The 17,270-nt window shown below is 46.2% G+C and overlaps 1 protein-coding gene across 1 annotated transcript in view; it reads right to left on the bottom strand.

Annotated features, from left to right (window-relative positions):
* LOC126209912 (uncharacterized) overlaps nt 1–17,270 on the bottom strand; it is a 333,249-nt gene that overhangs the window by 277,838 nt on the left and 38,141 nt on the right. Inside the window, exons 2-3 of the mRNA XM_049939032.1 lie at nt 8,756–8,985; nt 454–673 (exon numbers count right to left, since the gene is read on the bottom strand). Of these exons, the coding sequence (XP_049794989.1) occupies nt 454–673; nt 8,756–8,920 (385 nt within the window). The 5' untranslated portion in view covers nt 8,921–8,985. The remainder of the gene's footprint in view (nt 1–453; nt 674–8,755; nt 8,986–17,270) is intronic.

Here is a 17,270-nt window from a genome sequence, read left to right as displayed (position 1 = left end):
ACTGTCAGATTTGTCTCATTGTCACCTTCATCCCATTGGCAGCCTGATCACATCGTCAGCAACTTGTCAGTATCATCCCATAATCGAGGTTATTGCATTACTCAATTATATCACTATGGGATTTCGTTATTAGCATTTCTGATCCTTAACAACATGCAGTCATCATTAATTGTCATGATGATGAGTACAATGAGAGTATGATGAGAGTCCCTGTCTCTGTTTGGAGGTGACACCCAAGTGATCATATTAGTGCCACAAGAGGAGGACGTCCCAACAGTGCTGAGAGCGGAACAGACTTAGAGGTGAATGCGCAAAGTGAACTTGGGACGAGAGCAGGAGGTCAGAGGCAGCAGCCCTACCATTGACCAGTCCCAGTTTTTAGAGGAATCCGTGTTATTGGCGAGTCGTAGAGGCAGATAACAAAGACGCTCCTGGCAAGAGAGCCGTCCTTACCTTCCTCAAAGCCGACCCACTTCTTGGCGCCGCCCTCAGGCTTCTTGGACGACTGTTCGTCCTCGCCCTTGTCCTTCTGCTTGGCCTCGGACTCGGGCTTCTTGCGCTGGAAGTAGCTGGTGGAGCGGATGCGGTCGAGATCGTCCTGGGTCTTGCGGAGGACGGTGTCGACGCCGGCGGTCAGCGCCTTGAACTGCCGCCACTCGTCCGCTTCGGCGCCCTGTGCACACCACCACCACAGCTGCCGTCACCAGCACCAGTACGCGGTAGGCACGCCCACTCCCCCTGTCCCCTCCCCTGCCCCACCCTCACGCTTACTTCCTGGTCGTCACGTGGTCTGCCGTTACACATATTTACCCTCCCAACTATTGTGGCTAGCCACGACTATCAGACTGAATGCATCACTACTGCTAACTATGACCGCCCGACATTGGCCACCCGACATTGCCCTAGTGAGATCTTTCAAGAGTGAGACCAGCCTGAAGACCACCACTCTGTACCCTCCCCCAACGAAACTTCACTTGATTCTCTCTTTCAGACTACGAAACTCAATCTGATATTGATCTGATCTATGAGTAGGGTATAAACTACATGTTAGGGAAAGAGAATATAATCTTGTTGCATCAAAAAATAAAACTACAACCATGGTTCATCATGAGAATATATCCCAGTTGCTCAAAAGTAATAACAAATAATATCCAACTTAAGCAGGTCTCCAGCTATGTTATGAACAGTGATTAGAACATTAGATATACAGATGTCAGTCAATATGCTGAATGATAAAAGAACATTTCAAAACGAAATTAAGCTTTCATAAAACTATGTGACTCGTGACGTAGCATGGAGGGGAACTAAGATACAAGCAAGTACGAAAGCAGAAAAAATGCAGAAAAAATGTAGGTAATACCCGAGAGTAATGGACTTCAGGCACCATTACTGCATTCCGCTTCCAGTAACCGTAAGGGTTACACAGGGGCATTGTACCAGCGCTCGGTAAGTGTTGGCCCCAAATGTAGGAGTTTTCGCATAGTTCGCCATACCGGGTTGAAAGCAGATTTGCTTCATTGGCGACTCCATAGAGTGCTGTGTGCACAACGCCCATATATGTGAAATTAGAAGGTCAGCGTTGGCCGTAATTTTTATGGTTTATTGACAGCAAAATCGATTTTCAATCACATAATGATCATCTGTCGAGGGACATGAAAGGAAGCAGTGGTTGGGAAGGGAGTGAGACAGGGTTGTAGCCTCTCCCCGATGTTATTCAATCTGTATATTGAGCAAGCAATAAAGGAAACAAAAGAAAAGTTCGGAGTAGGTATTAAAATCCATGCAGAAGAAATAAAAACTTTGAGGTTCGCTGATGACATTGTAATTCTGTCAGAGACAGCAAAGGACTTGGAAGAGGAGTTGAATGGAATGGATAGTGTCTTGAAAGGAGGATAAAGATGAACATTAACAAAAGCAAAACGAGGATAATGGAATGTTGTCGAATTAAGTCGGGTGATGCTGAGGGAATTAGATTAGGAAATGAGACACTTAAAGTAGTAAAGGAGTTTTGCTATTTGGTGAGCAAAATAACTGATGATGGTCGAAGTAGAGAGGATATAAAATGTAGACTGGCGATGGCAAGGAAAGCATTTCTGAAGAAGATAAATTTGTTAACATCGAGTATAGATTTAAGTGTCAGGAAGTCGTTTCTGAAACTATTTGTATGGAGTGCAGCCATGTATGGAAGTAAAACATGGACGATAAATACACTCCTGGAAATTGAAATAAGAACACCGTGAATTCATTGTCCCAGGAAGGGGAAACTTTATTGACACATTCCTGGGGTCAGATACATCACATGATCACACTGACAGAACCACAGGCACATAGACACAGGCAACAGAGCATCCACAATGTCGGCACTAGTACAGTGTATATCCACCTTTCGCAGCAATGCAGGCTGCTATTCTCCCATGGAGACGATCGTAGAGATGCTGGATGTAGTCCTGTGGAACGGCTTGCCATGCCATTTCCACCTGGCGCCTCAGTTGGACCAGCGTTCGTGCTGGACGTGCAGACCGCGTGAGACGACGCTTCATCCAGTCCCAAACATGCTCAATGGGGGACAGATCCGGAGATCTTGCTGGCCAGGGTAGTTGACTTACACATTCTAGAGCACGTTGGGTGGCACGGGATACATGCGGACGTGCATTGTCCTGTTGGAACAGCAAGTTCCCTTGCCGGTCTTGGAATGGTAGAACGATGGGTTCGATGACGGTTTGGATGTACCGTGCACTATTCAGTGTCCCCTCGACGATCACCAGTGGTGTACGGCCAGTGTAGGAGATCGCTCCCCACACCATGATGCCGGGTGTTGGCCCTGTGTGCCTCGGTCGTATGCAGTCCTGATTGTGGCGCTCACCTGCACGGCGCCAAACACGCATACGACCATCATTGGCACCAAGGCAGAAGCGACTCTCATCGCTGAAGACGACACGTCTCCATTCGTCCCTCCATTCACGCCTGTCGCGACACCACTGGAGGCGGGCTGCACGATGTTGGGGCGTGAGCGGAAGACGGCCTAACGGTGTGCGGGACCGTAGCCCAGCTTCATGGAGACGGTTGCCAATGGTCCTCGCCGATACCCCACGAGCAACAGTGTCCCTAATTTGCTGGGAAGTGGCGGTGCGGTCCCCTACGGCACTGCGTAGGATCCTACGGTCTTGGCGTGCATCCGTGCGTCGCTGCGCTCCGGTCCCAGGTCGACGGGCACGTGCACCTTCCGCCGACCACTGGCGACAACATCGATGTACTGTGGAGACCTCACGCCCCACGTGTTGAGCAATTCGGCGGTACGTCCACCCGGCCTCCCGCATGCCCACTATACGCCCTCGCTCAAAGTCCGTCAACTGCACATACGGTTCACGTCCACGCTGTCGCGGCATGCTACCAGTGTTAAAGACTGCGATGGAGCTCCGTATGCCACGGCAAACTGGCTGACACTGACGGCGGCGGTGCACAAATGCTGCGCAGCTAGCGCCATTCGACGGCCAACACCGCGGTTCCTGGTGTGTCCGCTGTGCCGTGCGTGTGATCATTGCTTGTACAGCCCTCTCGCAGTGTCCGGAGCAAGTATGGTGGGTCTGACACACCGGTGTCAATGTGTTCTTTTTTCCATTTCCAGGAGTGTAGTTTAGACAAGAAGAGAATAGAAGCTTTCGAAATGTGGTGCTACAGAAGAATGCTGAAGATTAGATGGGTAGATCACATAACTAATGAGGAGGTACTGAATAGAATTGGGGAGAAGAGAACTTTGTGGCACAAGTTGACTAGAAGAAGGGATCGGTTGATAGGACACGTTCTGAGGCATCAAGGGATCACCAATTTAGTATTGGTGGGCTGTGTGGAGGGTAAAAATCGTAGAGGGAGACCAACAGATGAATACACCAAGCAGATTCAGAAGGATGTAGGTTGCAGTAGGTACTGGGAGATGAAGAAGCTTGCACAGGATAGAATAGCATGGAGAGCTGCATCAAACCAGTCTCAGGACTGACGAGCACAACAACAACAACAACAACAACAACAACAATGATCATCTTCAGTGCTGTAGTGTACAAATTAAAACACATAGGCACTGGTATCAACTCACTGAGTTATTGAGATCGTTTCAAAGCTTTAGGTACTGATAATAACTTGACACCAGTGCCTATGAGTTTTAATTTGTACACTACAGCACTGAAGTTGATCATTATGGGATTGAAAATCGATTTTGCTGTCAATAAACCATCAAAATTACAGCCAACGCTGACCTTTATTTTAAAGCTGAGTTGCGCTTTCTGCAGTGCAGGGTCGTTATTTGGTTTAACTTTGGTGTAGCGCGTGACTTCCACCTAACGTCCTGTAGCGGCCTTATTTTTATACACTGGATGAATTCCCAGTGGCAGTTTTGTGACAAGACGCAGTTTCTTTGTAGCCACGGTATGGAATGTCATTTGACAACTCCTACTGTAGACGTTTGGCAACTACTTGTTTGGATATGGGCATGGACATGTTATTTATTAATCATTTTTATTGATTTTTCAGTTTCTAAATAGTAATCTCTGATTTTTTAAAATTTCTTAACTGTTTAATGGAGTAGGTTACAACTGGTTTTTTTTTCAGGTTTCAGATACAGTGGTCATGGGGATAATCCCCCAAAACCACGGTAGTGTATAGTGATTGCTGTCATACAAAACTTAGGCCGATAACAGTATTTTACAACTGTGCCGCATTTGTTTATCATGAACATGTACATTCTATCTCACCTTGTCATCGTCTCATTTTTTCTATTTCTTTTATAATTCCTAAATAATAAAGTCAGTGGTTATATTTTTAACAGCATAAATTAAAATAATCTTTTTAACGTTCTAAAAATACATGTAACTGTTTCTGTGCTGGCATAAGTTGTCGCCAGCACACCGGTCGGCAAAGGTGTAGCAAGAAGATCTATAGTAGGCGCTGGATCAAGCGCTCCTGTCAGGAGAGAGGCCAAAGGCAGACTCGCAAGCAACGGACCGCCAACGCCCTCTCGACCGCAAGTATGTAGATCGCCGCTGCTGACCGGAGGGCTCAGTCTCAGTCACTGACGCGTCAACTCGCACTTCAAGTTGGCGTCTGTCATACATCGCATAGTGAGACTTGTTCTTCTCCAGCAGCGAGGGTAACGTGGACTAGTATTGAAGAGCTTTTACCACAACACATGGACGGTGCTAAAGTTAAGTTGCAGCTATCTGTTTAAGTAAATAAAGTAAGTAAATTAATACATGTGTGCAGTTGTGTTGTAGAAAGAGGATACTGGCCAGCAAACAACATCCTCTCCTATGATTGCTATGGTACAGGACTCTACAGTGTCAATGAAGACACAAGAGTTTCACTTTAGTAATTATACAGGGCGTCCCAGCAGGTATGGTCAACACTCAGGGATATTCAGAAACGCTCATTTGAAGCGAAAAGCCTCATATAGACTTACGGCCTGTTCCGAATTGTTTCCTGCATAGAAAACATTCAACGTATATTTGTGTCTGTACTATTGGTGTGCACGAATGTGCATCCAACGTCTTTGACGTTTTATTCTAGTCCAACCTACCTCGTTGGTTTCATCTTCTTTGCTCAAGTTATCTATCTGCAGTAGGAATAGTAGTGGAACCCAAATAGCACACTTTGGGAATCACTTTGCGATACCTCCTCAGTAAGTAAAATTTTCTATCTTTCCAACATTTTCACATTATTCAGTACTTCTTTCTACACGCTGTTTGATAGGTACAATTCAAACCAGTTGTGTCTAAAGCCATCTGTTATATAAATAACAACATACGTTAAATCTGTTCTCGGAAACCGTACGGAAAGAGCATACACTGATGCACCAAAATATTGTTTGTCCATCTTTGGAACGAAACACATCACTGATTCTGCGTGTCAGGGATCTGACAGTTTGTTGGTCGGTTTGGAAGGTACGTGGCGTCAAATGTCCACCCACAGATCACGTAATTCGCGTTCATAACGAGTCGCTGATTTGCGTAAGCGGTGATGGCGTCCGATAGCGACCCAGATGGGTTGCATAGAGTTTACATCAGGCGAATTTCGTCGCCGAGACTTCAACGTGAGTTCACTATAATGCTCCTCAAATCACTGTAGCCCGGTTCTGGCTCCGAAATACGGACAATTACACTGCTGAAAGCTGACAGTTCCGTCGAGGAAGACATCAAGCATGAAGGGACGCAGGTGGTTCGCAGCTACATCTACATCTACATCTACATTCATACTCCGCAAGCCACCCAACGGTGTGTGGCGGAGGGAACTTTACGTGCCACTGTCATTACCTCCCTTTCCTGTTCCAGTCGCGTATGGTTCGCGGGAAGAACGACTGTCTGAAAGCCTCCGTGCGCGCTCTAATCTCTCTAATTTTACATTCGTGATCTCCTCGGGAGGTATGAGTAGGAGGAAGCAATATACTCGATACCTCATCCAGAAACGCACCCTCTCGAAACCTGGCGAGCAAGCTACACCGCGATGCAGAGCGCCTCTCTTGCAGAGTCTGCCACTTGAGTTTATTAAACATCTCCGTAACGCTATCAGGGTTACCAAATAACCCTGTGACGAAACGCGCCGCTCTTCTTTGGATCTTCTCTATCTCCTCTGTCAACCCGATCTGGTACGGATCCCACACTGATGAGCAATACTCAAGTATAGGTCGAACGAGTGTTTTGTAAGCCACCTCCTTTGTTGCTACATTTTCTAAGCACTCTCCCAATGAATCTCAACCGGGTACCCGCCTTACCAACAATTAATTTTATATGATCATTCCACTTCAAATCGTTCCGCACGCATACTCCCAGATATTTTACAGAAGTAACTGCTACCAGTGTTTGTTCCGCTATCATATAATCATACAATAAAGGATCCTTCTTTCTATGTATTCGCAATACATTACATTTGTCTATGTTAAGGGACAGTTGCCACTCCCTGCACCAAGTGGCTATCCGCTGCAGATCTTCCTGCATTTCGCTACAATTTTCTAATGCTGCAACTTCTCTGTATACTACAGCATCATCCGCGAAAAGCCGCATGGAACTTCCGACACTATCTACTAGGTCATTTATATATATTGTGAAAAGCAATGGTCCCATAACACTCCCCTGTGGCACGCCAGAGGTTACTTTAACGTCTGTAGACGTCTCTCCATTGATAACAACATGCTGTTTTCTGTTTGCTAAAAACTCTTCAATCCAGCCACACAGCTGGTCTGATATTCCGTAGGCTCTTACTTTGTTTATCAGGCGACAGTGCGGAACTGTATCGAACGCCTTCCGGAAGTCAAGAAAAATAGCATCTACCTGGGAGCCTGTATCTAATATTTTCTGGGTCTCATGAACAAATAACGCGAGTTGGGCCTCACACGATCGCTGTGTTTCCGGAATCCATGTTGATTCCTACATAGTAGATTCTGGGTTTCCAAAAACGACATGATACTCGAGCAAAAAACATGTTCTAAAATTCTACAAGAGATCGACGTCAGAGATATAGGTCTATAGTTTTGCGCATCTGCTCGACGACCCTTCTTGAAGACTGGGACTGTCAGCATGTCTTCGATTACAACCGCAGGTCCCATGCAATATCAGGAGCTTGTCACCCGTCGGATAATACCGCTCCCGCCAATCCACGTCCGTGGCGCTCTATACTTTTTGAGCCGCCGTTCACATGGATGACGGCGTTTGTGGAGACGTCTATCGATCTAGTGTAGCAAAAATGTGATTCACCCCAAAAGTCGACACGTTTCTATTGGTCGACGGCCGAATCCCGACCGCCGCATACCCACTGCAACCGTTAAAGACAATATCGTTGGGTCAACATGTGAACACGTAGGTGTAGTCTACTGCAAAGCTCCATGTTCAACGAAGTACGATGAACGGTGTTCTCCGAAAACTTTTGCGTGTACCATCATTGTGCTCTTTCGGCAGAGATGTCACAGATCACCATGTATCCCACTTTACAGGCCAGAGAAGCCTCCAAACGCCACGTTCTGTGAAGAGTCGTGGACGTCCAACCATTCACCGGCTAGTGGTAGTTTCACTGTCCTTCTACCTCTTTCTGTAGATGCTCATGACAATAGGACGTGAATATTCGACCAGCGTCGCCGTTTTCGAAACACTCGTTCACAGACTCCGCATAATAATAATCTGCCCTTTGTCAAAGTCGTTTATGTCAATGTGTTTCCGCTTTTGCAGCCCACATCTTTCCTATGGTGATCCCCATCCATGTCTGCTCTGCTGGCATATTTTTGCTACCACGTCACGTGCCCACAACACTACCAGGCAGCAGTCAGTGTCGCGATGGGCAATGGTCATAATATTATATTTTGCCTTATCAGTGTATGTCGACAGAAGTGTTTGGCTTCAACTGAGCGGCCCTGTCATATCTCTGAATATTACCATTCCTGCTGGGACAGCCTGCACTGTATCAGTTTTATGTATTTTTAAGACCTATAGATGAAGAGTCCGATGTTGTTCTATACAGCTAGCTACCGCCTGCCCCTCCTCGGCTAAACGGTACGCAATAATTATGAAGAAAGATCGTTAACACAGTGCGAGGGCAGTATTGGTCTCATTATTGAACCCTGTGGAACACCGACTGTGTTTTGCCTCTGCTACGATGATGCGCCATGCCTTTACGTATTACTGAAACGCTGTAGAACTACTCCCTACCCCCTGACCACGACACTGCCCAGCAGTACGGGCCTGTGAACTACGACATGCTGCAGACGGCCACACGGACGCACCTGGTCCTCCTGATCCGGAGCGCCGTCCTCCTGCTGCTGCTGCTGCTGGTGGGTGCGGCGGTACTCCTCGAGCTCGGCGGCGTCGAAGAGTTCCTCCTCGCGGCCCTTCTTCTTGCCCTTCTTCTTCTTCTTGGTCTTCTTGAGGCCCTTAGTTAGCTTGTGCATATTCCGCCGCCGTCGCCGTCGCCACTGCCGCCGCTCGCCCCTCTGCTGCTACCCACAAGGCCCTTCTGCAACACAAAACGCCCGGCACGGCGCACTCACTACACGGCTCCAACTCTGGGGACGCTCACAAACATTGCTCCACGCACCAGACAGCAACAGCCAGCGCGTCCTACGGCGTCGTCTCTGAACTAATCGCCACGTCTCTGTACGCTCGGAGACTCGACTCGCCAGCCTCTGGCACACTGGGTCTCGTCTCTTGGGTCTGTTTTCGGTGCAAGATGACTGTATCAGCTTAGAAAGAGGAGCGAGTACACGAGGCTGAATGTATAACAGAGGATCTGCGGCATACCCTGTTACATACACAACCATTGGACATGACGACGTGCAATCCACGCATGGAAGACAGCAGGCAGATTCCACATTTCTAGATTTCAAAAAAATCAAAAACAAAAGAAGAGCAGCACGTTTTGCGTTATCGCGAAATAGGGGAGAGAGTGTCACGGACATGATACAGGATTCAGGGGGGACACAACTGAAACAAAGGCGTTCTCCGTTGCGGCGGTATCTTCTCACGAAGTTTCAATCGCCAACTTTCTCCTCCGAATTCGAAAATATTTTGTTGACGCTGACCTACAGAGGGAGAAACGATCATCATAATAAAATATGCGAAATCAGAGCTCACACGTTTTCTCCGAGCGCTGTTCGAGAGTGCAGTAATAGAGAATTATTGTGAAGGTGGTTCGATGAATCCTGTGCCAGGCACTGAAGTGTGATGTTCAGAATATAGACGTAGATGTAGATGAAGAATTTCACACAAAGCCCCACTACAGACTGTTTATGGAGTTCCGGATATGCGAGTATCTCGACGACTGCTTAATGGAGTTGTAAGACTACCGTAGGCTACCATCGACTACCGTAAGCAAGCATAGAGTACAGCAGTCTTCCTAGCGGCTTTTGTCAGTTAAGCTCATACCCACATTACTTTTACGTTAAGTGTGTCGCGTCTTACTAGATTCCCCTAAAAACCGAAGATCCATCTAGAAACTGAGAGAGGATACGTAAAGGGCCAGGTAACTTACATCCATAGTTACGCCCTTGTCTGTTACTTAAGAATATTGTCGATGTTCAATGCTTCGAAAGCTGTTGATTTGTAACACGAAAATTAAAAAACCCATACAGATTTATCACATAGCTTTAGAAAACGCGGTTTCGCCAACAAAAATGTAAATTTAAAAAAAACGCAAAACCGAATATATCAAACAACGTTTCAGTACTTCATCAAACTTGTATAAAACATACTTCTCTGATCCATAAACAACTTTCACGTTTATCAACAATAACAGGGAACTTCTGCCTTTGATCATGATGAAGAACGTTCTATTGGGTACAAAATAACGACAATGCTAACAAGTATGTTTGTGCATGTAAACTGTAATTCCATCAAACGTTATTGCTTTGGTTACATAAAAGCACAGAAGCTACGCGATCAACTAATTTTTATTAGTTATAAAATGTAATTTATATTCTCTAAGGATACAAACATTGAGTGATGTGCGTTTTTAATTACGTGCAAAACAAACAACCAAAAAAAGTAGAAACAAAGAGAGGTCGCCGGCTCCCAGTTTCTCCCACACACATTCATTTATATTTCTTTCCCTACCAGTGGTACCAAGTGTACCGGCGTAACGACAAGCGCCGGCACGAAGATGAAGAACGATACAGCAGAGAGGGCTGCGAGACGACGTCAGCCAATAGCACGCTGACTATGACGTCACCACGAGGGGAGCGGTCTCTGCTCGAAGAGAACAAAAGCGACGCGCCATCTACCTCGACCGCACTAGTTGACTCGGACTAGAAGAGAGTATTAGAAAGCCGTGGCTTGTGATCCATATCCATTACCTGCGTGGACATTGTATATAGTGAAACACATTATTTGAATCTCGCCAGTTGCTTGCGACATGCCATTGTAAATAAAAGTTAAATTTGAAAAGTCAATTACTGTAATAGACTCCATTAAAATGATTTGCTTGTATGTCGTCTAGCTATCCAAGAACAGCTTCCTAGGCATCATATAAGAGAAAATGGGCACGATTCCACACGAATAGCAGCGTTAATACCACAATTTACTACGTCACTTACATAGTGTACAAAGATTACCCGACCGTAGCTTAGGTGGAGCTTCGCTCAACTTCCTAAGTAACAGAACGCAGAACGTTGTCCTCGACGTCGAATGCCCACCAGAGACAAAGGTATCGACAGGTCTGCGTCAGGGGAGTATGGTAGCACTCTGCGGCTGTTTGCTGTTGATGTTGCCGTCCTCCCTCCAGTGACTATAGGATGACTTTTAAAGACCTTTACACAAAATGTGAAACCTCTAAACTTTTTCCCGCTGACTCCCGAACGTTTATCGCCTACTACGAGGGCAGTTCAATAAGTAATGCAACACATTTTTTTTCTCGGCCAATTTTGGTTGAAAAAACCGGAAATTTCTTGTGGAATATTTTCAAACATTCCCGCTTCGTCTCGTATAGTTTCATTGACTTCCGACAGGTGGCAGCGCTGTACGGAGCTGTTAAAATGGCGTCTGTAACGGATGTGCGTTGCAAACAACGGGCAGTGATCGAGTTTTTTTTTGGCGGAAAACCAGGGCATCTCAGATATTCATAGGCGCTTGCAGAATGTCTACGGTGATCTGGCAGTGGACAAAAGCACGGTGAGTCGTTGGGCAAAGCGTGTGTCATCATCGCCACAAGGTCAAGCAAGACTGTCTGATCTCCCGCGTGCGGGCCGGCCGTGCACAGCTGTGACTCCTGCAATGGCGGAGCGTGCGAACACACTCGTTCAAGATGATCGATGGATCACCATCAAACAACTCAGTGCTCAACTTGACATCTCTGTTGGTAGTGCTGTCACAATTGTTCACCAGTTGGGATATTAAAAGGTTTGTTCCCGCTGGGTCCCTCGTTGTCTAACCGAACACCATAAAGAGCAAAGGAGAACCATCTGTGCGGAATTGCTTGCTCGTCATGTGGCTGAGGGTGACAATTTCTTATCAAAGATTGTTACAGGCGATGAAACATGGGTTCATCACTTCGAACCTGAAACAAAACGGCAATCAATGGAGTGGCGCCACACCCACTCCCCTACCAAGAAAAAGTTTAAAGCCATACCCTCAGCCGGTAAAGTCATGGTTACAGTCTTCTGGGACGCTGAAGGGGTTATTCTGTTCGATGTCCTTCCCCATGGTCAAACGATCAACTCTGAAGTGTATTGTGCTACTCTTCAGAAATTGAAGAAACGACTTCATCGTGTTCGTAGGCACAAAAATCTGAACGAACTTCTCCTTCTTCATGACAACGCAAGACCTCACACAAGCCTTCGCACCCGAGAGGAGCTCACAAAACTTCAGTGGACTGTTCTTCCTCATGCACCCTACAGCCCCGATCTCGCACCGTCGGATTTCCATATGTTTGGCCCAATGAAGGACGCAATCCGTGGGAGGCACTACGCGGATGATGAAGAAGTTATTGATGCAGTACGACGTTGGCTCCGACATCGACTAGTGGAATGGTACCGTGCAGGCATACAGGCCCTCATTTCAAGGTGGCGTAAGGCCGTAGCATTGAATGGAGATTACGTTGGAAAATAGTGTTGTGTAGCTAAAGGATTGGGGAATAACCTGGTGTATTTCAATGCTGAACAAAACAACCCCTGTTTCAGAAAAAAAATGTGTTGCATTACTTATTGAACTACCCTCGTAAAAATACGCTGTTCAAGAAGTAAAATTTCAGTATCATGCACGATGCTTTAATTTATTACTTCTTCACCACTAATCCTATTCGCAACATATTTTGCACACAGTGTCTACATAGTAGATGTAGCTATAAAATCACGGGACTACTTCCAATTTCAAAGACATGAGTATTTAATTATTTTCAACCTCACTATGCTCCGCTACTCTGTCCCTACAACGCTCCATGCGAATTTTCCACTGATGGAAACAATCCTGGAAGTCTCCCTCTGTGAGCTCCTTGATGACGCGAGCCACTTTTTCCTTCATTGCTTCAACGGACCTAAATCTTGTTCCTTTTAACGCAGATTCGACCTTGGAGAGTATAAAAAACAAGCTGGTAGCCCAGTCGAGTAAGGTAGGTGGTCTAACAATGCGATGCTGTACTTCTCTAGAAATCTCCTAACAGACAATGCAGTATGAACCGGTGCTTTCCGTTGATGGAGAACCCATCATTTGTTCTTCCACAATTCGGGTGGTTCTCTTTTTCTTGTTTTGTCACGGAGTTGAGGAAGAGCCTCAGGGTCGTATTGTTGATTAACACTTTGACCTTTAGCAATGCAATGGAGATACGCAGTTCGATAGATATCCAAGACAAAGCATCATCGCTTTGATTTTCTCCTTCGAGCTTTTCCTGTTCTCGGTGTTGGGGGCCTTTCCAGCACCTAGATCGGCGTTTTGTTTCTAGATCATAAGTGAAAAAACTAGATTCGTCACATCACTCTTTCTAAGAAATCAGGATCATTTTCAATAGTATTTAAACTGTCAGCAAAAAGTTTTTACGAACTTCCTTTTGTTCGAACGTGAGACTTTTCGGCGCCAGTTTCGCACATACTTTCTTCGTGTTAAATGGGTTATGTAAAATTTTCCTTCATTCTTTGTCAGTTACTACAGTTTTAGCAATTGATCGAACACCCAACCGACGGTTACCTATTTTCCCGGAAGTTTCATCCGTTTCTGATGTCGAAGGGCTTTTCGGGCGTGAGTAATCTTCATCGGCTTCTCGGCCACCTTGGAAACTCTCGAAGCAGTCAAAATCTCGCAAACGCGATAAACAGTCTTCGCCATACACTTCTTTCAGTAGCAGTTTTCCTAAATTGCCGTGAAACTTCACGACAATTCATTACTCTATTATTACACTTACTATTTTCCAGGCAAAACAACTAATGGTTCAAATGACTCTAAGCACTAGGGGACTTAATATCTGAGGTCATCAGTCTCCTAGCTAACCGAAGGACATCACACACATTAATGCCCAAGGCAGGATTCAAACATGCGACCGTAACAGCGTGTGGTTTCGGACTGAAGCGCGTAGAACCGCTCGGCCACAGCGGCTGGCGCAGAATAAAAATTCTTACAGTAATGAAGGCCACGACCGCACTGATTACTCTACACAAACCAGAGATGCCGCGTTCACAAGAGTTCACTATTGGTCGCTCATCTTTGGCGCATGCGTACTTACTTTGTGTGACAGCAACAGTCCCGTTATTTAATAACTACACTTCGTACACTTAAGTGTATAAATGTAGGCGCATCTGGAACTTCCTGGGAGAAAACGTGTGCTGGACCGAGACTCGAACTCGGGACCTTTGCCTTTCGCGGGCAAGTTTCATATCAGCGCCCACTCCGCTGCGGAGTGAAAATTTCATTCTAGGTGTATCTTTCTAAACTGTCAGGCTCAGCTATACCGTGCTGTCTACAGACAGCTTAGCGCCGGATCACAGAGCATTATTCACCTTTGTATGACTCTTCTCGTTCCTCTCACAAGGGAACCTCCCCATCGCACCCCCCTCAGATTTAATTACAAGTTGGCACAGTGGATAGGCCTTGAAAAACTGAACACAGATCAATCGAGAAAACAGGAGAAGTTGTGTGGAACTATGAAAAAAATAAGCAAAATATACAAACTGAGTAGTCCATGCAGAAGATAGGCAGCATCAAGGACGCTGGAAACACTGAAGCGCCGTGGTCCCGTGGTTAGCATGAGCAGCTGTGAAACGAAAGGTCTTTGGTTCAAGCCTCCCTCGACTGAAATTTTTTTTTATTTTCAGACTATTATCAAAGTTAAGGCACTCAAACATAATCAACTTCGCTCTCCAAAATTCCAGGACATGTTCAGTTTTGCTTGGACACATGCAGGATTTGACGGTATACACACGGAAAAATTTGAAAACGTTAAAAACATATGTTTTGACAGAGCACAGGGAAAACTGTGCGACTGTGAAACTGTTGCATTCATTTTTTGCAGCTCATGTGACAAACTCTTATGTTTTCATCACTTTTTTGGGAGTGATTATCACATCCACAAGAAAACCTAAATCGGCAAGGTAGAAGAATCTTTTTACCCATTCGCCAAGTGTACAAGTTAGATGGGTCGACAACATATTCCTGTCAGGTGATGCACATGCCGTCACCAGTGTCGTATAGAATATATCAGACGTGTTGTCCTGTGAAGGAATCGGTTGACCTATGACCTTGCGAGCAAATGTTTTGGGTGCCCATTGGAGAGGCGCGTGCTTTCGTCTACTAATCGCACGGTTTTACGGTGCGGTGGCATAACACAGACACTAAACTTATTACAGTGAACAGAGACGTCAATGAACGAACGGACGGATCACAACTTTGCGAGAATAAAGAAAGTAAAATTTTCACTCGATGGAAGACTCGAACCAGAGACCTTTCGTTCCGAAGCTGCTCACGTTAACCACGGGACCACGGCGATCCGCAGCTGACAATATCCTTAATGTTGCCTATGTTACGCATGGACTACTCAGTTCGTATATTTTGCTTATTTTTTTCGTAGTTCCACACAACTTCTTCCTGTTTTCTCGATTGATCTATGTCAAGTTTTTCAAGGCCTATCCACTGTGCCAACTTATAACTAAATCTGAGGGGGGTGCGATGGGGAGGTTCCCTTGTCAGATACAGTTGTGGCCACCTCCCTCCACTCTTGCTCTACAGGGCCAAGCGGTGATAGAGCTGTCGAGCTTCGTTCCCCCACCCTAGACTCGTCTACATGCCTTACTTTCTATGCTGTTGCGTCGTGTCTGTTGGCTATGCATTTCCTCGTAAGTAGAAGTAAGTCTTTGCGGGGAAAAAGATGAATTCGGTCTGACGGCTGTGGAGAAAGAGACAGTAAAAGTTTCCGTGTGGCCGAAGCCAAGCTCATCTCGCTGAGTGACGCGTGCCCAGGCGTTACGCCACAGATGCCGCTGCGCGCTATTTCTGGCTCGACACGCGCTCTTCGCCGTGCATTAAGAGCTCTCTCTGAATTGCTCCCGCCGTAGGGTTGTTGACTTTTACAACACCCCAATAACGGACACCGACGGTAACTACATATGTTTACGCCGAACAACTCGTCCTTTATTAAGAAGGGTATGCACGTGCATTAAGCAGAAGTGTTAATCAGTTCGGTAGTTGGCCGATGTGGCCGAGCGGTTCTAGGCGCTTCAGTCCGGAACCGCGCTGCTGCTACGGTCACAGGTTCGAATCCTGCCACGGGCATGGATGTGTGTGATGTTAGTTACGTTTAAGTAGTTCTAAGTCTAGGGGACTGATGACCTCAGATATGTTAACTCCCATAGTGCTTAGAGCCATTTGAACCATTTTTGAATCAGTTTGGTGCAAAATATTACACTCCCTGACAGAAAAGGTAAAGCGGCCAGAAAACGTGATCGGATGTCAATGTAATTTTGTACACGTACACACACACACACACACACAGAGAGAGAGAGAGAGAGAGAGAGAGAGAGAGAGAGAGAGAGAGAGAGAGCTCAGGGAGCTATACAATGAAGCAGATGTACTTATGGAAGCCCAGAAGACTAAGATGAGCCGGCCACGTCTATAGAAGAGAGCATGGACCTTTACTGAGAGAAGTCTCAGAGAATAAACCGGATCCACGAAGACCTCTAGGCAGACCGAAAATGAGTTGGAGAGACCAGGTTGCCAAGGATCTCCATGTACTGGGACCAAGGAAAGAAGATGCCGGATACAGAATACTGTGGAAGAGGCTACTTCATGAGGCCAAAAACCGGCTACGGTTTGTGGGTCCAAGAGAGTAAGTATACACCAGTGGAGGGTATTTACATAAATGATCAGAGTTGCAATTCTCTCTAACTGGAAGAACGGCCACCAATGTGGAATAGCGTGTTTAAGTTCAGTGTTGTTACCAGGCCTGGTATGGCGTTTAAGAGGCGTGAACAGGGTCAGATGTTGACTAATCGCTGTGAAGGAAACGGAGACGCCGCGTACTCGTGTAAGACAGCATTATCAGCACCTGAAAGAGTTTGAATGGGGCTCTATGGTGTGTGTCTCCATTTGGCCAGCTGGTTGAATCGCCCAATGTCCAGATTTGGGGGGCATTCAATTGTGACAGTAGCCCGATGTTGGAATGGATGTCAAAATTAGCTCAGGCATACTCATCGTGAAGGCTGCAGTCGACCACGTCTGACCACCACACAAGGGAGGATCGCACCAACAGTTTCGTATCAGCGCCTGCCTGCGGGAACACGTAACACACTCCCTGAAACATTCGGTGTCATCCCTCACCATTGGCCGGAG

Source organism: Schistocerca nitens, chromosome 10 (genome assembly GCF_023898315.1).
Source record: "Schistocerca nitens isolate TAMUIC-IGC-003100 chromosome 10, iqSchNite1.1, whole genome shotgun sequence".
NCBI classification, from domain to species: Eukaryota; Metazoa; Arthropoda; class Insecta; order Orthoptera; family Acrididae; genus Schistocerca; species Schistocerca nitens.
Note: the sequence above shows the minus strand (reverse complement) of the source record. Positions and strands in the feature narration are given on the sequence as shown.